Source organism: Poecilia latipinna, unplaced genomic scaffold, assembly GCF_001443285.1.
Source record: "Poecilia latipinna isolate Pla-1442-1.1 unplaced genomic scaffold, P_latipinna-1.0 Scaffold640, whole genome shotgun sequence".
Taxonomy (NCBI): Eukaryota; Metazoa; Chordata; class Actinopteri; order Cyprinodontiformes; family Poeciliidae; genus Poecilia; species Poecilia latipinna.
The window spans coordinates 116152-141835 of NW_015113256.1; the positions used below are offsets into that span (position 1 = coordinate 116152).

The 25684-nt window shown below is 39.8% G+C and overlaps 1 protein-coding gene and 1 long non-coding RNA gene across 3 annotated transcripts in view; one reads left to right on the top strand and one right to left on the bottom strand.

Moving 5' to 3' along the window:
* The first annotated feature begins 14322 nt into the window (after nucleotides 1–14322).
* Nucleotides 14323–20624, top strand: LOC106954242 (uncharacterized). Its single transcript, XR_001426324.1, has 3 exons — nucleotides 14323–15473; nucleotides 16934–16940; nucleotides 20611–20624. It is a non-coding gene; the product is annotated as an uncharacterized LOC106954242 (long non-coding RNA).
* Nucleotides 19713–25684, bottom strand: part of man1a2 (mannosidase, alpha, class 1A, member 2) — a 119850-nt gene continuing 113878 nt past the window's right edge. For both annotated transcript variants that reach the window (XM_015043580.1, XM_015043581.1), the window contains exons 13-14: nucleotides 23150–23265; nucleotides 19713–20325 (exon numbers count right to left, since the gene is read on the bottom strand). In XM_015043580.1, coding sequence (XP_014899066.1) covers nucleotides 20190–20325; nucleotides 23150–23265 — 252 coding nt within the window. In that variant the 3' untranslated portion in view covers nucleotides 19713–20189. The remainder of the gene's footprint in view (nucleotides 20326–23149; nucleotides 23266–25684) is intronic.

Below are 25684 nucleotides of genomic sequence, written 5' to 3' on the forward strand. Positions count from 1 at the left end.
GAAAACCCTTCAAATTTAAAGGAAAAAAGGTTTTTTTCTTCCGCCCCTCCCCCAAAACCCAACCAAAAAAAAAAAAAAAAAAAAACACACACAAACATAACTCATCTGGATTCACTTTTGAAACATAATGGATTGACAACTACTACAGCTATAAAAGCACGATGGCTCAAAGTACTAAAACTTACTAGGAACTGTTCAAACACTTCCCAGTTGACACATGTGCACCTCTATGTGTGAGTGAAGCAGGAAGTCAGAAGAAACTGGCCTCAGACAGGATGCAGTTTCTTGCGCAGTAATGGGAAAACCAGAAGGTGGGTTGAAACCACTGAGTGAGAGGGGGAAAGCTTGAGGCGTGTTGTGGTTGTGTGCTGTGGGGAGCCCCTAAAGGAATGGGTTACACACCATGTCAGAGTGCATAATAACAGCAGAGAGTGGGAAGTGGCCAAAAAGGGGATCCCCACTCAGGCTCTCACTGTAAAACTGTTAGCACCAGCAGTTCCACAGCAAAGACATGAAGCTAACCTGCTGACATCATTGCAGTGTAAAGCGAAAGCATTTCTTTGAGTTCTTCTTGATGAAGTGGAAAGAAAGGAGAAAAAAATTGTCTGGATGTGAAATTGAGTAAAATTATTCTTGTTTGCATTTCAACAGAGACCGCTGCAATGTTCCTCTATAAGCTCCACAATGTGATTTAGGGATGAATGACTGTGTGATCAGCATAAAAATATAAATATTTGAAGTTAGTTATCGTTCTAACTCATTAGTAAATATAGAGAACAAAATGGGGGCCCAAACAAGGCCCTGTGGAACCCCCTAACTAAGTGGTTGTATTATTTTCTTACAGTAACACACAGAGTTCTGCTGGATAAAGAATTTCCAAACCCACCAAAGATCATTTTGGTGAGTCCTTCAGAAATAAATCTTTCAAGGGTGCATAGAGTAACCACTGCAATAAAAATCCTCAATTTCTACTCCAGTAAAAAACCTAAAGGGTAATGTCTTCACTTCAGTCAAACCTTGGGTGTTGACATCACACTGGACAAGAATACTCTGGTATACCAAACAGTTTATGGTCAGCTCCATGACTGCAAGGTGCCCAGGTCATGAGGCTGTGCAACAAGCCCAAGTCATTTCCCCTACACTTCCTTGCTTGCAGTAGCACATGGTTAGCTGATGTGCTACTGCTGCCTTCATATCGCCGAGTGTGGCCGAACATGTTCTTATCTGTCTAAAGGACGTTGCTCAAGAACTATCGTAGTTCATTCAGATACTTTATCCTAAACTTGCCATGTTCTCTTTATGTTCATTTTGTAGCAAACAGGCTTTCTCCTGACAACCGTTTCAAAGATCGTACTTTAGTCTATGTCTATCTTCGTACTGTCATAAATCCTAATACTCACATACTAACTGAGCCATATAGAGTCTCAGTATGACTTTTTGAACTTTTTCTCAGTCTGCCTTTGGGGCAAATTTTCTGGGAAGGATGCCAACTCCTGGGTGGATTGGGAACTGCCTCATTTATTTTGCACTTGCAAATAATTGCTCTCTTATTATAGAACAATGGAGTTTGGATTGCCTTTCTCAGGTCATTCCTGATGTCTTTCCACATTTGGGCAATATCCTAACACACACCAGTAAGCTGCAGGCCAGCAAAGTTGACAAAAGTTGACAAAAAGTCCTGCTTTTTGCTGATAATGCTATTTCATTTGATTAGCAGTACCTAGCTGCTACGATCCCTTGTGAATCCTACAGCAGGCCTTCACTGAGTTTGTCAATCTTGGCTTCTCTTGTGTTGCCCGGTTTTAGTTACCAAATAATGACAGGGTGGCGTCTTTAGTGGGTTTTCCATACTCAAGGTTGGATTTACCTAATTTTAAAACTGGGTAAAAAAAACTTCATTTTTGTTGCCTGAAATGGTATCAAATAAAACGGTGTGTACCATTTAACGAAGTCCATGTTAAAAAAGATTACAGTTCTGAATCCCAGTCCAAACCAAGAACAATCCGACCAATTCCACTTAAACCCAATTCAGATGAAAAAGAGCGCGTCACTTTATGTGAATACAATGCTGCATTGTGTAGTAAATGTACATAAAATGTAATAAAATATAAGAAACTAACAACTGGAATTGTTCAAACGTCAGTCCAACCATCATGGCTACCAGTGCGCGGTGACCTCGCAGTGGGACAAGGCGTGCCAGAACGGGGGACAAACTTTTATGAACTGTTCCCACAAAATCTGAATCACAACAGTGTCCAAGATGTGGTGGGGTCAGTCGGAGCCTGGAACAGGCTGCACATCATAATTTACGTACGAAAAGTTGTCACCGAACGGAGGTTTGGGCCAGGCACTTCCTCCGTTTGCATGTTTGACTTCAACCAAAACAAAACTATTATGCACAAAATATAAATAATGAGGTTCCTGCACCACTGCAGCTTAAAGCGGAGCGGATTGTACAATCTATTTTTGCTCAACCGAGGATCTTTGCACAAACTCTAAACACACCTTGGTAAACATAAACATATCTGTGAAAAGCATGCAAGTGTCAGCGCTGGCGGCAACATGTATACATTGAGTTTTATTCAAGAAGTCTTAGACTGTATAAAGTAGAAAATAGTTTCGACATAAATAGATGTCGAGACTATAGATATCTAAACGAAGGAGTCCAGAAGGAGGAATTTGAAGAGATAGTTCAGGTCTTTTTAGGTTGGGTTCTGTAAAAAGGGTCTAGCTGACTTGAAAAACGGTGAGTATTCATGCAATTACTTAATTTATGTTAAATATAATTTTGGGGAAATAATTTTTTGCTTTGACATTGAGGATGTTTTGTTTCTCTTTTTTTTTTCCCAAAATCATAACTGTTTCTCCTGACAGATGTGTCTCTTTTAAGGACCTTTAGTGATCCTGTTCTCCGACTCCGACTAAGTGTAGTCCAGCAAATATCAAGTTCTATCTACAATACAACTTATTGTATTGTAGATACAACAAGTTGTTGTATTGTAAAAAAACAACAATACAAGTTTTTTTTTTTTTAGCGTCCTTTAAAAAGCTTCAGGAAATGGATGCCAACTTCTGAATTTGAAGAAAGTTAAAAGATCGTCTCTCCTTATTCTGGTGTTTATCAAGAAGCAACTCTGGTAAATTGGTAATCTGACCTAATCTATGTATGAAAACCACAACATACATCAGCCTACAGTAATTGACTTTATGGCTCAACAACCACAAAAAACGATGCAGGTGTTACTTCACAGATTCTCCTTAGTACCGTTCATTCAACTACCTGATTAGACATATAGATGTATAAACTGGTTGAGAACTAACAAATGTTAATAAAGACATAAGACCAAACCGAGCTTGGAAAGTAGAGTGAGGCTGCTCAGCTGATTTCCATGTAGTGTGAGGAACAGATAAAATGCAAAATATGCAAAGGTTGTACGGCACCTAAAATGATTAAAACAAACCATGATGGCAGGCCAGTGCGTCTTCAAACATGTTTTATGTTAGATTTCCTAAAGTTTGGTAGTGAGGTACGTCATATTTCACATGAAAATACGTGAACAAACCAAAGCATGTCTTGTTTCCAGTAAGTCGTTCTCTGTGACATTGGCTAAGTCTTCCTTTGGATCTATCTAAGCTGCTTGCTGGCTTACATGTAGGTCCAAACCTCACGACAATACTTTTGTGATTTTATTGCGAACACATTATTGGTTGGGTGCTGCTTTGATCAGGTTCTGATGTCTAAATCAACATTTTCAAAGGCTTTTTTTTGGTTTTACCCTCATTGTAGATCAAAAGTGTTCAGAGATCTCAAAAGCAGAGCGCCGATGCCTGGCGTACGAACAAGCTCTTATTAATGTTTTCTTCACACAAACAGAACTCTGGGCTCGGTTCATATGCTTTAAAAGACTTGATCATAATTAGCAAATGTGGCTTGTGGTTTGTGTTTGCCAATAATATAACTTATCCAAAACCTCCCAGGGTTTTAGAAGAATACCTTCCTATGTTGTCATTTGCAGGTTACCCTTTGGTAATGATCTGCTCCTCTTGAGAACTGTTCCAAGCATTTATCTAATTTACCACAAGATAACAACTAGCAATAGCAAGTGTTAGCTGTCAGAGTGGTAAAATACAAGGCATGAAGGAACAGTTTGAACCAGTGTCTTTTTGATGGTGCAACACATGAGAACCACTAATTGTCCTTTTGACTGTCTTCCAACTATTGATCAAAGAGGGTTTTATTACTGTTGGGAAAGCTTCCCTAACTTTTATTAACTTTGTTCTCAGGACCCAAGCCAAGCATGCTGCTGTAGGCCTCTTTCTTAAAAAAAACATACCTAGATCACTCAGTTTTATTTAATTTTAGACCATTTATCTCTTTAACCGAGGTTTTAGAAACAATACTTTTCATTCAGCTTCAACCTTTAGATCAGGACGTAGTACAGACTCTAGTTTATAAATAGTACACATTGTTGATCAAAGGTCCCTTGTGGTTCTGGTTTCCTTGGACCTCAGCTTTTGACAGTGGGTCATTCAGTCCTGCAAAAGAAGCAGGTAGAACTCCTTCTGTCAGGGTGAATAATTTAGTATCTTCTCATGCTCCTGTTTCATGTGGGGTCCCTCAAGGCTTCACTCTCATCCCTCTTCTTTTTCACTTTACATGCTGCCATGTGTAGCAATTTTAACTCAGTACTAGTTATCAGATATGCAGATGAGATCTTGATCGACATGTTCATGACCCATGGCTCAGGTAAATGATCTCTAATCTCTACTAAGTTGGATTCCTGTTGTCGGACGGTGGTTGAACCTGATTTTCTCATGTTTCTAAACATGGAAAAGGCTGAATGTGTTTCGTCTGGCAGCAGCACCACAACAGATGTCGGAGCTTTGACTTTTAATCTAAACAGAGTTAAAAATTTAAGGGGTAATATTTTAGAAGGATTTTACATTTAAGAATCAAATCGACTCCATGGTCAGGACAAGGTTGTTTCTGGTGTGTCTTTTGTCCAAAGGTTAGCATTTTTAAAACCAACCCGACCTGAAGAAGGCCATCTATGCTTTCATTAGCTCCAGACTCGACTGTTGTGACTGAAATGTAGCCAGTTAGCTAAGACCTCCCAAAGTCTGGACACTGCCCGTTTGTTATCCTTCACACCGGCTTCCTGTTTGCTTTAGAACTGATTTTAAACTTTATGCTACTCCCTTTAAGCTTCTAAGGGCTTCGCACCTCCTTATTTGTCTGAACTTTTACGTGTTTGTGTGGGGGTCAGCTCCTTGAAGTCGTAACTGGATATTACGAGGAGAAAGCTCCAACACTGGGCTGAACGGGCCTTTCCGCCGGTGACCTACAAATCACCAGCTTCCTTTGAATCTTCGTGCCATCAGGAAATCTGAAGACACATTTATCCAATAAGAGCTTTAATGTTTTGTTTTTAGCAGATTCCTTTATTTCTGTGATCTTTCTGAGTGTCGTTTTGATTTTATTGTTATGCTCCTTTATCTCCTTATTTGAAAAGCGTCTTATTAATCAATAAAGGGAAGGAAACGACTCAACCGCTGGCAAACGGACAACAGAACTAACAGTGTGGTATATAAAACTTTTCATTGGCTGGTTTCGGGGAGATCAACATCTCAGTGTGGGAACGAGAGACCGACAGACAGCTATCAAGGGCTTGGCAGGAAAACTGAAATGCCACAAGGCTGTTTAGTTAATCTTGCAAAACGCTCACGCTATTTGGTTTCAAAGTAAAAGACCACAACAACATCAAACAACTCAGAAAGCATAAGTCGGCGTTTCATTTCAACCTGGAGCTAGACGTTTCCACCCTCAACCTAGCCGGATTTCTAAACGCAGGGCCGAGCAGAGAGACAAGCAGACTCTAGCAAGCTGTTTGCGCTGAGCCATCTGCGTGGTGATTATGGAAATAAAGATGAATGGAGCTGCTCTCCGTGGAATGAGCGGGTGTTATTGTAGCGCTCCTGGTTATGGATGAGTGGCGGCAGGCCTGTGTTGGCTCTGTGTATTCCCATCCGGCTTCTGCTACCTGCAAAGCCTCTTGTGCCATTTGAGAAGTGACTCAGTGTGTCCAGGCCATGGCTCGGTAAGCAGCAGGGGCCATTAACACATTAAACACAGTGACACACACAAACACGATTGATTTGCATGTGCCTTGAAGCACATATTGTACCCATGCAAGCAAACAGACGGCCGTGGAGTGGAGTGCCATTAAAGGTTCCACTACGTCCGCCGACGAGAACACATCCTAATCTTTTCTGTGACTCAGACTCTGACATCATGTTTTGGCCATCACTTCCAGTGTAGGCCTGACTTTTCCATCATATAACACATCATCACAGGTCAAGCAAGCATTTTCAGGTGATCTGAATCGCTACTGAAGACAATGCTAACGCAGAAATGTTGGCATTTTTGTTAGGATTAGCCAAAAGATCACGTCTGTTGGCTAATGAAGTGTGGCACTGTTTGTCTAATAAAAAAAAAGAAGATTCTGAGCCAAAGTGAGCATCCTATCTTTAGATTTGATGTGGCAATTTTAGCAAATTTGAGGACAATGGTTAGGTGTTTGGATCAGAGCAACCCCACAATTGCAGTTCTTACGATTTGTTTCCAGTGATCAGATTCCACACCGCCGGTCCAGTGAGGGAAAAACAAAAACGCCTTTTGGCCTTACTGATGCAAAACTTTAGCTGAGTTGGCTGAAAATGTTAACGCTGGATCTGATAGAAAGGCGAAAATTTGCTGCACATGTCCAACCAGTATGTCAGAGCGTCACCATCAAAGTTTGTTCTGATTCAGGAGTTTAACTCCTTACTATGGTTTTCTACATCTCTTATCTTTCTTCCCACCTTCGGTAAATGTTTTGTTTCTCATGTTGTGTAGTTTTTATCTTAAAGTACTGTAAAGAGATGGAGGTATCTTTTCTTTTTCACAGCTGCACAACTATTCTGAAACAAAAGAAATAAAGGTAGGAATTTTTAAAAGAAAAAAAGTGCCTTAAGACAATTTAAACCTATCGTAGTGTTTTACAACATTTTTGTTTAATTTATTGACTTTAGTTCATATACAGGTACAGCTCAAAAAATGACTATAATCAAAAAGTTAAATATTTTTTCACTCAATTCAGAAAGTGGGATTCATAAAATAATAGAGGTCCGTCACACTTACAATGAAATATTTTGCTCCTTAAATTTTTTTATCATTTTGATGCTCATGACTTACAGATAATGAAAACTCTGCCAGTGCCTCAGAAAATGAGAATGTTATCAATAAAAAGGATATATTGCGTGAAATGTGAAAGTTGAAGTTCTCACATGCTTTTATATCCATATCTGCTGTAGAAAAGAGAGTAGTAAAGACTAGCACCATATTTGTTGGCTTTTCAGAGGATTTTTTTTTTAAATAAAATGTTAAATCAGAAAAGCATCTGAAGTGATTAAATTAAAAACAATGCATTTCCTCTGTGTACAATCACAAAAGACAAAACGCCAAGAGAAAGTTCAGTGACCCTTTGACAGCCCTGTGTAGATCTCTACAGCATATAAACTGAATCTGAATGGAGTTAACTTTGTGACCGAACATTCTCATCATTTCCGCCAGCTGTAAAGCTGTCAAAGAAATAATGAACTTCATGAGCGGACGAGTTCAAAAAGCATCCAGATCCTAATCACAGAGGTTTTTTTTTTAATTATTTATTAAAATTTAAATATAATTCTTCCCAATAGTGAACGTTTTTGGTTGACTGTCTTCCCTCCAAGCCGTCATCAGAGTGAAGCACCACGGCTAAATAAATCCCCAAACGTCGCGGAGGCTTCTGGGAGTCGGCCCTGACTCACCGCTCAGTTCGTGCTCACCTTCAGCCCTTCCCGCTGCTCCGGCCCATCTCTCTGTGTTCGTGTAAACAGCTGAGATAATCCGTGACTCCAGCAAACCGCCGTCCTCCTCCGTGACAGAGACCAATCGCTGTAAACAAGCCTGAATAAGCTCGGGCTGTCATGAGTCAACAGCTAAATAATCACCTGAATTATTAGCTCTGCTGAAATCACGGCTTGCAACAAACAAACAAACAAAAACAAGTTATCCAACAAACCCTTTAGCAACTTCTTCCAAGTTTGCTACGACTCTAACGTCAATATTTTCTCTTAAAGTGTGGAAATAACTTTATAAAATTATTGTAATTTATTTACTGCAAACTCTAGGTGAGCAACTCCAGTCTCTACATCTCTAGTTTGGTCTGAGTCAATGTTAGCCCCGCCCACTAGCTAACACCGGCTAGCTAGTGCTCTCTCGTGAATTTACTGGAGATATTTCAGACCAAACCAGAGATATAGAGGTTAGAATTGCTCACACACCGTTTGTGGTAAATAAATATAAACTATTTAATTATTTTATGTTATTTCACAGCAAAGAAATTGATCTCAGAATTATAGCAACCCTGGTCGAAATTGTCTTTACTTGCGGCTTGAAGCAGCCAATCAGTCGTCGGGGCCTCTGCAGAAGTAGCCAATCAGCTGTCGGAGCCGCTTTAGAAGGAGCCAATCAGCCGTCGGGGCCTGTACAGAAGCAGCCAATCAGTCGTCAGCTCTAATCCCGCCTACAGAGTTTTAGATGGGTGAAGTTGACCATATAAATTAATTCATGATGTGCGTCTGCGCAACACGAAATCATTTATTAAATCGTTAAATAATTGTCTAGTTTTAAAATCAGATTAATACATAATTCTCTTTTTAATCATTTATTTCTGTATTTAGTTCCAGTTTTTAAAAAATGACATTTAAATAATTACTTTATAAGCCATTTGTTATCGTTAGGCACTCTTTACTATTTATATAAATGTAGTGTGTGATTCACAGAGTCCCTTGTTGGGTAACAGAATGAGATGGAATCTCAGGCGGATGGAGGCAGTAACAGAAATCCTCGGAGACGGATGGAAACATGTTGGTTTTCTGTGACATTTTTGGAATGACTGATTGTTGTGGTCGCGACGCAGGTGCCAAATGTCGCACAGGGACGCTACAGAACGTGTGTTGTTGTTGATGCATAACAAAAGCAGAGAGTAATCCTGCTGTGTTGGGAAGCAGAGCTCATAGAAAATCATTCTGTTGGTGCAAAGCATGAAAGCAGGGAAAGTCACAACTCAGGAAGGTTTTCAATATTAGGTGTCACAAAAACACTGGGCTTCGCTTGGATTAAAATGTAAAAGATTGCAGATTAGTTTTTTTTTATCTTCCATGTTGGGCAATCATTTGAAAATAAAAATGAAAATGAGACAAAAATTTGAAAAATAGACAAATACTTTCATATTCTGTACGCTTTGCTCAGAAACCTCTAAACCAAATAAAGTACAATCAGTAGCTTTAAGCATGGTGGTGGCTACATCATGCTGAGGGTCTGTTTTGCTATCAGTGGTGTAAAAGGTGAGTTGGTGGAAGAACAACACCTCAAACAGTTGGTTGAAACAAGACGATGATCCCAAACACATCCAAACTACTGTCACTTTGGATAAACCAGGCGGACATTAAACTTCCTGGTGAAGTTTGTAGGAACAGAAGTTAAATTTTTTTTCATGTAGATGACTTCAACAGTTAACTTTTATACAAGATCTTTTTGGTCTTATGCAAATTACGTATGTTGCTATATCAGAAACAGAGTTTCTTTAAATCAAGTCTAAAGCCCAGTTTTGTTTAGGTGTTGCTTCTGATTGATCAATGTTCCAGCTGCTGGTCATCAAAGGCGACGCAAAACTAATTGATTTAAAGGAAAACCTGAACAAACACCCCGTTTCTGGAAGTTGTATAAATCTTTGAGATTAGTTCAAGCTCAGAGAATAGACTTTAAAATACCTTGGTTAGTTTATGAATCACAGAACAGTTTAGCACCAAAATATATTAAAGGTCTTCTGGTTCTGGTGGATGCAGACCATAACCAGAACCAAACATGGAGAAGCAGCATTCAGCATCTATGCACCACAAATCTGGAACAAACTTCCAGAAAACTACAAAAACGCCGATTCCTTTAAATCAAAGCTAAACCTGTTGAAGTTGATTTTAACCTCAGCATATATCAATATATCTGAAATATGTTTGCTTGGTGAAGGCATTTGACAAAAATGTAATGTTTACTGCTTGTTTCATTCTTGGTTACTTTATTATGTCTTTGTAAAACGCTTTGAACTGCTTTGTCGCTGAAATGTCCGATACTTGACTTCTGGAGTGTTTAAAAGAGCGTCACCATTTCTGCCACCACGAAGGAGCACGTGTAAACATTTACCCCCGTCAGGACTGCAGCGTGTCAGCAGTTACAGTGGTCGGTCCTCATGTGTGCAGCAATGTGCTTCAGTAGAATATTATGACAGGGACAGTTCTGTGTAAACAGCAGGCGTTCGGTGGTAAACCTGTCACCCAGATTATCATGATCAACTTCCAGATAATATGACTTGTCTCGCAAGTCTTCACATGTCAAATGTGTTTACTGTTGCTAAAAAGCTTCTTCCCAAGTAAGAGGAGGAGCCGCCTCACGGTCACTGAACCCTTGCAGATGGAACAGCTTTTGTACGAAGACGACGTCAACAACTGACTTTTCTACAAGATTTTGTGAAATCACATCTTCATAAAAATGTCCTGTAAATTTCATAGCATTTCGAAAAGAAAAATAGTAAAGCAGGTGGTTTTAGTTATTTTTGCACTGATGCCGTCAATCGGACACGTCCATCATGTCTTTAGAAACAAAATGTATCTAAATTATTCATGTTTTCTTTGCCCTAACTGTGTTTTTGACTGAATAGTGTTATTTTAATACTTTCTTTGGATTGAACATAATTCCAAAGTATTCGTGAAACATTTACTTATTTGCGGTTTTATTCACGGAGCATGTACACAATATCAAAAGAAAATGCAACTTAAGTTAAACTACATGAACATAATGCTATTTGACACACTGTTGGCTGGCGTTGGGAAAGCAGCCAATCCAGGAGCGACATTCATCTTCCTTGGCCCTGATTGGCTGCATGAGCAAAGATAAGGAACACTGTAGATATCATCTTCTGGTAATGTCAAGATGGCTACCACTGTGTGTATTGATGCATGTTAATTAATTGACAGTTCAAAGTGTTTTACATCATAAAAACACACAAATAAAAAGTCATAAAAACAACAACCACCAATTGAGAAACTAGTAAACAGACTTTGATGAATATCATCATCAAAATCATCAATGCACATCAAATATGTTGGTCAGTGTAACAATTATTTTTGTTCAAAAGCAACTCTAGAGCAAACTATTACTGGAATTAACTCTGCATTTCCTTCTACATAGAAAGTATTCCAAGAACAATGCTTCTGATATATATAAATGTTTTAATATGCATATCACAAATTGCCATCTTCCTAAAATAATAGCCAAAGTCTTTTTTATTTTTTTGCCAAAAGTCATTTTGACAAGACAAAAAGAAAAAAAAGCATATGCCATTATTTCAGGGAGGTGATGAAATGCAGGTTTTGGCAGGTTTTTCAGTTTTAATGAATAACTGCATTGGTTTTTCACAACAGAATTGCATTAAAAGAACCAGTGATGTATTTTAGTTTAAGCCGTTTTTCGTATTACAGTGGAAACTGTTCTTCCAAGGAGCTTCCCCACAAAATTCTCTAGAAGAAAATTTATAGGGTGTGATATTTTTCCTGTGGTTAAGAACATAATCCAGTTAAACAGGCTCCTTACGGTTCTCTCCAGTCAGGGATCTAGATGTGGATCGATCGCAGAGAAACCTGGCTGATGTTGTGAAATCTAATGTTTTTCCAGTGAAGTGCTTGAGAAAGGAGCAGCCTTATCTCGTTGTTGAAGAGTGCTATCACAATGCAACACACACCGTTTGTTGATTTACATCAGTCAACTGTGAAGTTTTGACAAACGGCCCAGAACTGAAACAGCCTCTATTGTAAATGATTAAAAACAGGAGGCATGATGGGTGTTTTAGGTTGAGCTTATTTTTTGTGATTGCTGCTTCAAAAGCAACAGAACAATGAACTAAACCCAGATGAAGAGAGTCAGTTAATGTTTTTATTCATTATATTTAAACTTTTATTCTTTTCGTACTGTGCTCTGTAACATTTCACTTTATCTCAAAATTTCTTGGAAAACCTTTTCTTGTCTTTAAATGTGCTGCAGAAAGAAACGACACAGAGAATGAATGCGACTGCAGCATCTTTGATTTAGTGGAAAAAATGGGTTACTTTCTTTAATAAGTTGAACAAGGTTTATTTCAATATCAGTGTTGTTATCTTTCTAAAGTAAAGGGTGAAGTCAGAAGTGATTTTTGTGATTCAGGCAAATTTAGGACGATGATTTAAAGAATACATATAAAAAAATCACTTGGCAAAAATGAGTTAAGCTATTATTTTAGGAAGGTGACAAAATGTGATTATCCTTTTTCACATTTAAATTTGCTGGAATAAAACATTCAAATCTACAACCAAAAAATATTTTCTTGCTCCTGACACCATTAGGTTGCTATGGAAATTTGTTAAACAGTCATATTAAAAAAACTAGACTATGCACTCCAATGAGACTGAATTTTCACAATAAACAAACCTTTTAAAAATAAAAACCGTTAAGCAGGTATTAAACATACATAAAGGCTACATTCTAGTAAAAACTGGATCGAAGAGCTTTTTCCATTAAAAATGTGTTATTTTTCTATTTGTCTGATGTAGTGTTGGAAATATGGCAAATCATACGGTCATAATTGTGCATTTACTTTGTGGTTATTAAACCCCTTAAGGGTAAGACGTTTTATTACAATAGGCCAGGCTTCTTGTTTGATTAAAGGACAAAATGGTTTGCCGTATCATGTGGCAGCATTAATCACCCAGCCATAACAATTTCATTTTGCACGAAGCAAATAAAATTCTTCACAAAGATTTGTTGGATATTTGTAAAAACAAATTAGCTTCAAGTTGGAAAATGATCATAGTTAACAAAAATAAAGGCTTGAAAACGTCCATCTGTGTGTAATTAAATTATACATAACGTGTTTCACTTAGTGACAAAATCCCTGAAATAAATGGACTTCTAATATTACAACTTATTGAACGAGTCTGTGAACAGCTGTCTGTGAACCAGACGGTGGCGCTACAGGAAAGGTCCAAACCTCGATTCTTCCGGCGTTTTAAGCTCACATTCAGCTTGTATTGCATTAACATTTATTATTTTATATCCAGAAGTTAACATTGCCTAAAACGGCAACAAACAATGACATTTCCTCTACTCCACAGATACTGGAGCTCAAACTGTCCATAAAAGACGGAGCAACGTGCCAGGTTGTTCAATTTTAACAAGTTTATCTCGTTCGTGACGGCCTCAGTCGAGCCACACGAACCGGAAGTGGGTTTGGCGCGGATCCGCCGTCGGTTCTTTTACAACCGAGCCAAAGGCTTTACTCAGGAGATGCTTTGAGAAATGCTGCTGATATTCCAGCTGCCTGCCTGACTCAGCGATGCTCGGAGTTAAATAGCAGTCCTTCCGTTCTCATCAGCGGCCGTCACAGCGACTACGTCAGCGCCATCTGAAAGCTGCTCAACAGCCATCTCTCAACCATCAAATGCAGCTGGAACAACTGCAGATGATGTTTCACTTAAAAAGGTCAATTAAAGCGGAATTAGCTGCCTGGATTCAGCAGGAGACGCTGAAGAAGCTCAAACTGAGCTTTCCTTGAAACGAAATATTTTTCTGTGGTTAAAATATGATCTAATGTTGCTACCCGGTCGATTTTCTTTTGAAGTCCCAGAAGTCTTTTCGGGAAAATAAATTAACAGAGAGGAGAACTGCATTAAAAACAAAACTTAAATGAAATGGTGGAAATTTAAGCATCACAAAAAACACAAAGAAATGCTGAAATGTAAATTTCCGTGTCATGGCAATTGTAGCCCCACCAACACAAATACGGCTCTTGAAAAACATTTCCATTTGTAACACGCTTCTTCAGGGCATCAGTCACATAAAGAAGTGTGATTTGTCTCCCCAAACTGCTCTGCATTTTCACATTTATTGGTATTGATTGATGCCTCCATTGAACAGACAGTGGAGAGAATAGCAAACCTAACAATCTTGACAATACGGACACTTTTGGGTGGTTTTAAACATCATTAATTGGGATTTATTGTGGCAATGAACTAAAATTTCTATCAGGAGAAATTTATCACGATAAATGATACACAATACGATAAATACTCAGTCAAGAATATGGCACCAGAGTTCATCTAATAAAATTTGTTTTTTATAAAAACCCAGCTGCAATGTTTAAATATTTACTGCCGAGTTTAATATAAAACACGAATGGGAAACGGATCACTTTTCATAACATCTTTATTGGATGTGTCTCACTTTTAAACATATTTACAGATACTTTAATCTTACTTTGTAGCTCAGTAAAAATACAAATACAGAACACTCAGTTGTGTCAAAATCAACGTCGCTGCAGCGACCTGATGGTTTCCTCCTCAGCATGGACTCGGTGGTGATGATGTGGCGTTCAGAGGGAGGCGAGAGCAAAGTCTGCACTGCATCAATGAAGTGACTGATGGGTAAAATGAAATGAATTCAACTCTATCGACGTGTTAAACGATGAGCACACATGAAAAAGAGAAGGAAGAGACGAGTGGGGGAGAGAAGAAACCACCTCCTAATATGGTGGTTTCAACGCTTCAATTAAAACTTCAGAGGAAATCCTCAGCTTTTACGATGCAGCTGCTAACTTGTGTACATAATGTAACCACGTCTGGCTGCGCTGCCACCTATTTTGGTGAAAAAGAAAAAAAAAATATTCTCAGCAAGATCTGTTCCTAGTTATCCGCAAAGGAAACAGCGATTTAGAGTTTAAATCTGGGCCAGGTTTACCTGAACCGATCAGAAGGAAAGACGACTCAAAGGGAGAGAGAGAGCAGAGCGGGTCCGGCTTGATGAAAATACTCACAGTGCCTTAAAAAAACGTAATCACACCCTCTGAACGTTTTCCACACGTTGTCACTAACTTCAAAAAGCATTTTTTGAAGTTAGTGACTTCAAAAAGTCACTAACTTTTTGAAGTCACTAACTTCAAAAAGTTAGTGACTGGTAAGTGTAAAGGGAAAGATATGTTATGCTTGGTTCTAGACATGTTTTACAAAAAAAAAAGGAGTGTGCCATGTATATGTATGTATTCAGCACAGCTAAATAACAGTGGCTTTAAAGGTCTCCGTATCAGTAAACAGTCCATCTGATATTTATGTCGAGTATTAGGGCTATCCTGATCCGATACGGACATCGGGAATTGGTCCGATTAGATATCAGGCCAAGAAATATATCGGATTCCATCGTTATGCAGCTAAAACCTCAGATAGAAGCACTCCGCTCCAGGATTTAGTCCGACCCGACATTTTAAGTCAGTAATTATCCAATACTGATATTTTTAAAAAGTACTGGCAGTTTTGTCTTATTTCAGTTGTACTAAGATATTAGCAATTGAAACTGGAGTAAAAATATTTGGTTAGATTTTGTGTTTTTAGTCTCATCTAATCAAGAAAACTGAAAACCCTGAAAAGGGAGCAGGATAAAGCCGCCCCTTTCTCAATAATGATTTTCAGGGCCATATGCAATAAATCAACACCAGCTGAAACCAATGTATGGTTCTCCTTATTAAATCAGAAGTGTACAAGACTTGATCATTCTTCCTTATAAATTGTTTTGAATGGATTTATAGGTAACCATTTTTCATCTCCTCATCCAAACAGTTCTGTAATTTTACTCCATAAACCGAAACACACCTTTGTTGTAAACAGTTTCCTTCTGTTATTTCCATTTAAGACAAATAACTTTTTGGAAATTAGTTGGCAATAATCTCTTTCTAGCTTTAAACACAATTAGTCGCATTTTTAAATAAATCAAATCCATTAGTTTGAAGATATTTGACAGAATAGATTGTTAGTATGTTCTATAAGATTTACCTTATATAAAATTCTGATAGCTTTATTTAGTGTCACTAAGGTTTAGTGTTGGTTTTATATTAATTTGATATGGAACAAGAAATTAATATGTACGGAGTGTTTTAAATAAAGTGAAAAGTCTGTTAGAAGTCCTATCGTTTTGACAAGTTTTCGCTTTATGTATTTTATATAAACTTTTCAGACATTTATGATCCGAAATAATCTCTATGGATATTATCACAGAATCTGACTGAGCTTAAGAGCAGAAGGTTGTTTAAATGGCTAAAGCTGATAGCAACTCAAAACACCAAACTAAACAAGTAGCATTTTCCTTCTACTTCACAATTTACACACTTAAAAAAAAAAAAAGCATTAAAGTTCACATAAAAGAGAAAATGTAAAAAGATTCAAGGGGGCATCAACACTTTTGGAAGGCACTGACTGACATCATGAACATTGTGGCTGAAACAGGATGAAAACCGGTGTTGCTCTGCTGGCCTGGTTTCAAATCTGAATTTAAAAGCAGTTCAAAGGTCAGGACCTGACCGAGCCAGGCGTTGACGTCACACTGGTGTGAAGTTGTAGTCAGCGTGACGCGGGGCCACGGAAACCACGCGTGAACCTCCTGAGGTTTCATGTCGGTGCCAACACCACCAGGTGCAGCTGGGAAGCCGGGTGACCGGCTCCGACGTCACCAAGGAGCGAAACACTAATAATGAAAACAATAAAAATCCCAGCGTTGCTTCATCACTGCATTTAGTTTGCCGCTGCAGGAATGACGTCGATCTGGACGCGCCTTACTGAAGTAAACATTATTTAGCATTGTTCAGCTAAACGTGTCTTCTGCGTGTGGAAAGCTTGAAATGGGAAAAATATTTTCTTTGGAGCTCTAATCAAACGGAAACATTTTAATAATAATGAACAGAAGTGAAATGATTTGATTATGCAACACATGTTGACAGGAGAGTTCCCCCGTTTCCGTTTTATTTATAGATTCCTGCCTGGCGCCCGCTTCCCCCTGTAGTCGGTTCACCGCGGTTCATTTTTGGCGGTTATCGTTCCGTTTTATTCCCCCTCTCGCATCGTTTTACACCATCTGGCTTGAGTCCGGGTTTCTTTTTATTCCATGCGACGCGTGTTTGTTTCTTCGCCTCTGTCGGTTTCGGGTCCGTTTAACGAGGCGGGTTCAAGCGCCGGCCACGTCGAACGGTAAAACGCTCGGGACGGGATTTACGAGAAACGGGTTCAGAGTTGAGTGCTGCATCAGCGGTAAAACGCTCTGGAAGGACGACATGAGGAAGAACTGAGCTCTCAGTGTGAGGTACAGATAGAAAAGGGGCAAATATCACAGCTAAAAAAAAAACAAAAAACTAAAACTTCTCAAAGTGTAAAACTGAAATCATAATCAGTACTGTTTAAAATAATTTTTTAGAGCAGAGAAGTAATTGTAAACAAAAAACTGACAAAGGCTTTTCTTAACGTGAATATGAGGCAGTGCAGGAAAAAAGATGGAGTGAGCGCTCTTGCTTTCCTTTATCAAACCATTTTAACACACTTAGTATCTTGGCTTCAGCCCAGAGCCGAGAGGATGGGGAGACAATACCGACCAAAAATGAAAAAGAAGAAAAGCTAGTGTAGAAAGCCAAGTGTTGTTTGTGAGCATAAAGTTCTCAGGCGAGAAATTTTGTTGTTTACTGGCGTTTACCACTTTTTATGTAGACAGCATCTGATTTACTTTGAAAGTATTAAGCTATATCAATAAATCTATTCATATAATATTCTTAAATCTCCCCGTAGTGTCTGGGCCAAACAATGGATCATAAATCTGAATTGATTCTGACTTTCAGAACTAGGTGACATGTTGAAAAAAAAAAAAAAAAAAAAAAACAAAAAGAAAAAAAAACTAACTGTAGACAAAGTTTACAAGACTGACAGGAACCAATGAAAAAATGCTGACAGCTTCACTGCTGTTCAGTTTAACCCTTACAAGTAAAACACTGGTGTTCTGGTGACGTAGTAGTTTGGAGGAAAGTCCTTCAACACCCCTGTGTTTACCATGGTAACAAAGCTCGTCTGAACTACGGTAGAAAGTTTGGCTCCATCCAAACGGAAACAAATTTTTGTGAATGGTTAAGAAAAACAATGTGCGTCAGCAGCACGACGCGAAAAACAAAGAATGACGCCATGTTTGTCATTTGTGGAAGTGAGGCGCATGCTGGATGGAGAGAGAGATGGAGCAACGCCATCATAGCCTCAAAATAAATGTAGCTGGCACGGTCAGACGGAAACACAGAAATGGACTCTGGAACCTGGTTTCAAAAATTATCGTCCACACAGATCCGGCGTTTTGGGAGACCAGAAACGGACAGTCTAAACATCCAAAAAGTCATCGCGGATACAACTAAAATCATGTCTGGGTGGGAAGGGCCCAACTCTTCTTGAATGCTGCCAGAAGTTCAGTATTTTCTTATTGTAGTTTTCATCACTCTGTCAGGCCGGGCTCACCACAAAGTGCTTTGAAATCCCTGAGTCGGGTGCCAGTCTACTAGATCTCCAATCTACTGCTCTCAAAGAACACTCCTCCTTTCTTTCCCTTCCTTGGTAAATAAATCAGCTCCTAAATCTCCGCCTTATGAGCTCAGTATAGCAATCACTGCTTTTGTAATGGGTGACCATTGAGAGTTTGTTGTTCTGAACGCAACAACTTTTCAAAATATTTCTTAATTTTGAACATGGAAGTAGTTATGAACATCATGAGCGAAAAGCAAGGGAGAAATTGTAAAAACAGTATAGGGCTTTCAGCATTTTAAATGGCACGTCGATAGCCTTAAAGACGTAGTACAAAATATAGTTGATGTCTCCAGAAAAGTTAAAATATTTTAACTTTTCTGGAGACATCAGCTATATTTTGATGCTAAGCTGCATAAATGTTTTATGCAGCTTAGCATCTGTTACAAGCAACTGAAGTTTGAATAATTTGACATCATGAGGATTTGAAGAGGTTGAGGTTCAAATCAAATCAAAAAACTTAGATTGTTTTCACATAAAGATGGAAACCAGCAACAGCATGACTGAGACGGTGGACGGACACAGAAAGTGGTAGATGAAAGCTCTGCGCCGAGGAGTATTGAAATCATTTATTCACCTCTTTCAGTGCTACACCACTCTACTCTTTTGTCCTTAGAGTTGTCCCGTAACAAAGTGCACAAACAAATGATTTAAAGCAGAGCCACCGACACAAACACGTATACCAAAAAGCGAGGCGTCGCTGAAAACGGAGGAAACGAGAAAATCTGAGAGAGGATGGAAGGAAAAAAAAAAAAGAAAAGTGATGGGAAGATGATGGGGGAACCTGTAGAAAACGGATAAAAGAGCAGCATCCGGTGAAGCAGCAGCAGCAGAATGGTTTTAGGATGGGACAGAAACTGGTAAGACTGGTACATGGAGGCCTGCTGCTGTTCTTCTTTAATTACTCTCTCAAAATGTTCCATAATGCCAAAAAAAAAAAAAATAAAAAAACAGCTTTATATTAGGTGGTTACTGTTGTCCCCACCTGCTTGTAAAGAGGTGATTTGATTACAGTTTGAGGTCTTGGACCATCTGATGATCAAACAGGAAACGGGTTCGGGTCACAGGGGAGGAGAAGTGGAGGGCTTTCATACGACCCTGTCGCCATTAATGCAAAAACAAAAAAACCCCGACATCTCGTTAACAGACCCTGTAAAATGTCCACTAGTCTGTTAGCGTGGAGGGGAAACAAACCCTTCAAGTGTCCATTTCTGTAATCCTTCAGTTTGCACTCCTAGGGCCTCGGCTCGAGTCAGTATGGAGGACGTTTGGTCAAATCAAATTAAAAAAACAAAAATAAAGCCTCTCATTTGGAGCTCTTTGATTCAGAGCCGAGAAAAGGCTGAGCAGCACACCCACCGTCCGTCTGGTTGAAGCAACAAACACACGGATCTATAGTGAGAGTCAGAGAGGAGGACACAGAAATAGGAGAAGAAGAAGAAGAAGAGAGGGAGATCCAGAGAATCAGTCCGTTCCTCTGGGCTGCGGTCTCTCCGTCTCCTCTGGCTCATGTCTGCAGTCCGGACGCAGATGAAGAGTTCCCATGGAAGTTTGTCCAGTGTTGGATGGGGTTGGTGGGCAGGGTTGAGCAGAAAGGTGGCGCCCCCTGGTGCTGTGGAGGAGGAAGAGGAAGAGGAGGAGGCGGGCATGTGCGTCTACCGCTGAGCGGGCTCGCTGCCGGGCAGGGTGATGTTGCCCAGGTGGAGGACGGGCAGCGGGTGGGCCTCGGTGTTAAAGACCCAGCTCTCGAACGGCATCAGGTCGTCACTGGAGAACAACAGGTACAGGTACCTGAGGGCGGGGCATGGTGGAGGGAGGGGGCGGGGCATGGTGGAGGGAGGGGGCGGGGCAATGCAGGGGTAGGTAAAGGGAGCAGAGGGAGAAATGAATAATTCAACATGACAGCAAACCTTGAATAAAACAATGTTGTTACAAGGTGTTTATGAAGACGACATTTTTGGCTCCTTTATTTAGAAAACAAAAAGCAACATGTTCCTTTTTGTAATATTGAGATAAATCAAATTAAGATGAACTGAACAGAAACAAAACTAAAATGTAAATTTGAAGTTCTAAGAGCTTAAAATATTTTAACATTAACTTTGCCAACAAAATATAATAAGGATTTTAATGAAATGCCTGGAAAATACATTTTTAAAAAGTTTAAATCACCTGAGAGAAGCTGAAACCCTCCGTCATTCTTCAAATCAGAAAAAATTTAGTATAAACAATGCTTCGTTTGTGCTGCCATCCGTTTTGAGATGTTAATAAATGTTTCCAAAGGTGATGGAAGGTCAACCGGCCTCTCCCACATTTATAAAATCAAACAAATTTGACTCCAAACCAGCTGTGTTTGTGCTGCAGTCACTTTTGTTGGTGCCGCTATCCTTTTTACGACATTGATTAAAGTTTTCGGAGGTCATGGAATGTCAACCGGCCCCTCCCACATTCATGAAACAACTATTTTGTTTGACTGGGTACTTTATGGGGTGGTTGAACTTTTGGTATCTAAAGAAAAGAAAAAAAAAAAAAAGCGACACAAATGAAAATTTTAGCAGAACAAACGTAGCATAATGATTGGCACAAATTTTGTTTGCTTTCATAAATGTGGGAGGGGCTGGTTGACCTTCTGCGACCTCCAGAAATGTATTCAAATTTTAAAAAATTGTAGCATCACAAAAATTATTTTTGCTGCACAAACGTGGCATTAATTTCGTTTGATTTGAAGAAGGTACAGAGTGTACAACCCCCTATTTTAAAATGCCAGGTAGAAAACTGTTAGAGACACAACACCCACAGAAAAACACGGTGGTGGCAACATCATGCTCTGGGATTGGATTTCTTCAGATGGAATTAATTTTTTTTCTCAACAAAATTCATTAGCCTTAATCACATCCAAATCAACAAAATATTTTATTCAGAGAAGCTGAAACAGTGTTTAAACTCATTTTCAAATACTGATTTGCCCAGTTCCCAGATTTATTATATTATTATTACCAAAACCTAAATTTGTCAACATTTCATTTGATTTTATAAACATAATTTTCACATCATACAGTTTGCAAACTAATTCCTTAATTGCTGCAACAGAAGAGGAGAAAAGGCCAAATCCACACGACTGGAAACAGAGCGATGTGGTTTCCTAAATGCTGCTTATCTGCCCATCAGAGGCGAGCAGCAGCCAATCAGAGCGCAGCTGCTGCTCTGATGGGACTCTCTCAGCTGGGACAAACACTGGAGGAAAAACAAACACAAAAGGACACAAAGGCTTCCAAACTCATAAGGATTGAAATGTCAGCGTCTCAGGGAGCGGGCGGCCGGCGTGGCAGCTGACATTTCACAGCTCACACACCAAACACGCATGCACGCACACACACAGGCACACACACAGGCACACACACACACACACACACACACACACACACACGCTGGTGGCATCAGAAGCCTCGTCGGTGTTCGTTTCAATCCCAGTCAAAAGCCGAGGTCTGATCGGCAGCTGGGAAATGTCACTTTAGGTTGTTTATTCACAGCTGGAGCTGACACTCTGGTTTAGAGAGAGATCCAGGTTTTTACAGGTAAAACGGCCAGATATTTACAGATACAGAAGTTCTCAGTTCTTTTAGCTCAGTTTGACATTTTAAATACAAAACATTATTATTTACACAAGAAACACCACAGGAAAGAAGGAAAGGAGGAAGTGACTAAGGAATGAGGGAGAACATAAGGAGACTCAGAAGGAAGGAAGAAAGGACAGAGCGAAGGAAGGAAAAACAAAGGAATGAAGGAAGAAAAAATACAGAAGGACAGATGAAGGAAGGACAGAAGGAAGGAAAGAGAAGGAACAAAGGATGGAAGGACAGAGTAAAAGGTTGGAAGGGAGGATGAAGGAAATCAAGTGTAAAGGAAGGGCACGATAAATCAAGGCAGAAAAAAAGAAAGATAGAGAGGACAGAAAGAAGTTAAAGGCATGAAGAAAGGGATGAAGGCCACAAGAAAAGAACGAGAGGAAGAATAAAAGTAGGACAAAAGGGACTAATGTAAGGAAGGAGGGAGGATTAAAGGAAGGACACAAAGTAAGTAAGGGAGGATGAAATTAAGGAGTGAAAAGAAGAAAGACACAAGGAAGGAAGGAGAAAAGGACAGAAATAAAGGATAAAGACAAGGCAGCAAGGAATTAAAGAAGGAAGGGAAAAGGAACAAATGAAGGACAAAACATTTACATCATGGAATAAAGTGAATAAAGTCTGAAAATACAAACACTGTTCCATAATCTATTTCTTTCATATTTATCCAGACCTGGAAAATAGTGAGCTCTAATTCCAGACTGGAAAGGAAGCCTGAGAAACTGGTTAGAAAAGCAGCAGAGAGCCTGAAGGGGATCATTTACACCGAGCAGCCACCAGGGGGAAGCAGTGAACCACCAGAGCAATACTCCCCAGACTCTGAGCTGCTGTTCAACTGATGGGACAGAAAACCAAACCAGGGGTTCCCTCTGCATCAAACACACAGGCATAAACCATCTACTGCTTTGGTTCTGGGCAAAACCCAACTTATACTGGACTTCTACAGGGGAAACCGTCTAAGTGTTTAGGAGGAAACTGCTTCAAATCAAACTTACTTGAGCGTCTCGGCGAGGAAGAAGCTCTGCTGCACGTCATCGTAGGTCGGGTTGGACGAGTAGACGTCCTTCACTCCGGAGAAGCCTCCACTGACCCGGCAGTACTTATCAATGGCCTGGAGGAGACAGGATGGAGAAAGGGAAGGATGTAAGAGTCTTTTCAAACCTGATAGTGTGGCAGACTCGTTCCATTGGGGACCAAATTGCAACATTTGTTACATTTTCGGCTGCTGCGGTTTGCTTTCACACTGCACTGAGTCAAATCAACCAAACCCTTTGAAAAACCTGTTACCCTCCTCGCCTGTGGTGGCGCTACACCAAGAACGATGATGACACAAAACCTGAGAAGACGACACTGAGCACAACTTCCTTCCTGAGCACAACCATCTAAACCAGGGGTGGGCAATCCTGGTCCTCGAGGGCCGGTGTCCTGCAACTCTTAGATGACTCCTTGGTCCAACACACCTGGATCCAACAGCTGAATCACCTCCTAAGTGCAGTCAGGTTCTCCAGAGTCCTGCTAACGACCTCATTATTTGATTCAGGTGTGCTGAAGTAGAGACGCATCTAAAAGTTGCAGGAGACCGGCCCTCGAGGCCTGGAGTTGCCCACCCCTGATCTAAACAAAACTGGGATAGCATCAGATTTCAGTGGTTGTAGGATTCCTCTTTTGTCTTTGGCAAAACACTAGGAGACATTTCTCTAGCTAGCGTTAGACTCGCTAGTGGGTTGTATTTACCCAGAATGCCTTGCATCATAGCCCGCTCCCTGCTTACAGAGCAGTCTCTGGCCACAAATGAATTCAAATTGCAACAGAGTTCACTTTAACAGAGGATTTCAGGCGGACCAGAATTCGCTTTTTTGATTGCGCGTTCCCACTTCCCCAAATTAACCCGACATTCGAGGCAAGCAAACTAGAGTTCGATTAGAGAGGACTAAGCAGTGATGGTGTGAATGAACCTCAAAAGAGCAAGAAGTACAAAGAACGAGAGCACGCAGGGAAGGAGGTAGGGAAACCACAAACGTCATAGGTGTAAAACAAATGAAGACTTGAACAGAAACGAGCGGTGACGTCTAAAAAGAAATGGTCAAAGGAAGGAAAGACAGATCAGAGAGGACGATGAAAACGAGAGCAGAAAGGAGCAGAGCAAAGAGAACACGTGGGGGAGGAGAGCACATTTTAATAAGCTTATAAAAGCTCGCTGTAATTAATTTCTTTGCTTTAGACAGATTAGAGCTGGTCCTGGGTGACAGTCGGGAGGCAGCAGCTCTACAAAACACAAACGCTTCCCAGCATTTCTGCTCTCCTTCCACAAAAAACGGGAGCAGTCACAGGTCTGCCCTCCTCCAGCGACTCAATCTAGTTTAAAATATGTCAGCCGACATATCAAAAATGACTTGCTTTGGGTTATGATAGTTTGAATTAGTTTCTATATATTAAATTTTGCATTGGAAGGAGGAAGGATGTCACCATCAGGGAACAATGTGCTAAAGTCTGGAAGCTGATCCTGATCCGTGCAGACGGCCTGATGACGAGTAAATCAGGACGACTGGTGGTTGAAATTCCTGACTGGTTTACATTTTATAGCTGATGAGTTAATGTCTTCCTACCATAACAGACTTAGGGTTGGGGGTCGTGACCTGCTGCCGGTGAAAAGTTTTCGTACACCCATCGTAGGATTTTGAAGATCCGTTTCAAACATTTGTTGAGAGTTAGACGTCCAGAAAGTAAAATCTGGGATACAAATTTGAAGTAAGGATTTTCTTTAATTTATACAAACAGGCCCAAATATATTAGGGATGAAGGATATATCGGCATCGGTCAATATTACTGGTCTTTTAATCTTTCGGTATCCGTCCAGTAAATAAAACGGGGCCGATATTAACAATCGATATTTATTTCCCTCTTGTTGCCGTTTGTTACTAAAGGGGCAGTGGAAGAGGTTGATCATGTGACACTGGCTGCATCTCCATTGGTCATGTAATTGCACAAATTTTGAAAAGAAAAAAAAAAACTGTTTTCTGATTTAAATGATTTAAACATGATAATAAAACATAATAAAACATGATCAACTACTGGATGTTACCACTGATGGAAACGACAAAGAAGATGACAGGAAGTAGTTGGATGATGATGAAGTGGCATTTTTTTAAAATGACTTATCACTTGAACAAACTTATTCACGTGTGATTTTAATTGTATTTCTCATTTAATGGAAGCAACACAATTTCATTACATAAATTCACATTGGTGTTATCAGTTGTAGATCTTGAAAAGCAGCTGAAATCCTCCACTATAAACCCACAAACATCCCCCAGCGTTCGATATACTGCGATAGGATTACTGCAATGTTTCCCTTTGGTTGAGTTCAGAGCATCATTCTTTGAGGATGTTTTCATTTTCGTTCCTGATACGGACACGGATTATTTAACACAGCGAGCTGCAATATTCCTGAGTCTGAAGTAGGCCTGTTGTGATAAACGATAAATCAATTAATCGCACGATAAATTAAACCTATCGACCTTATTTTAATT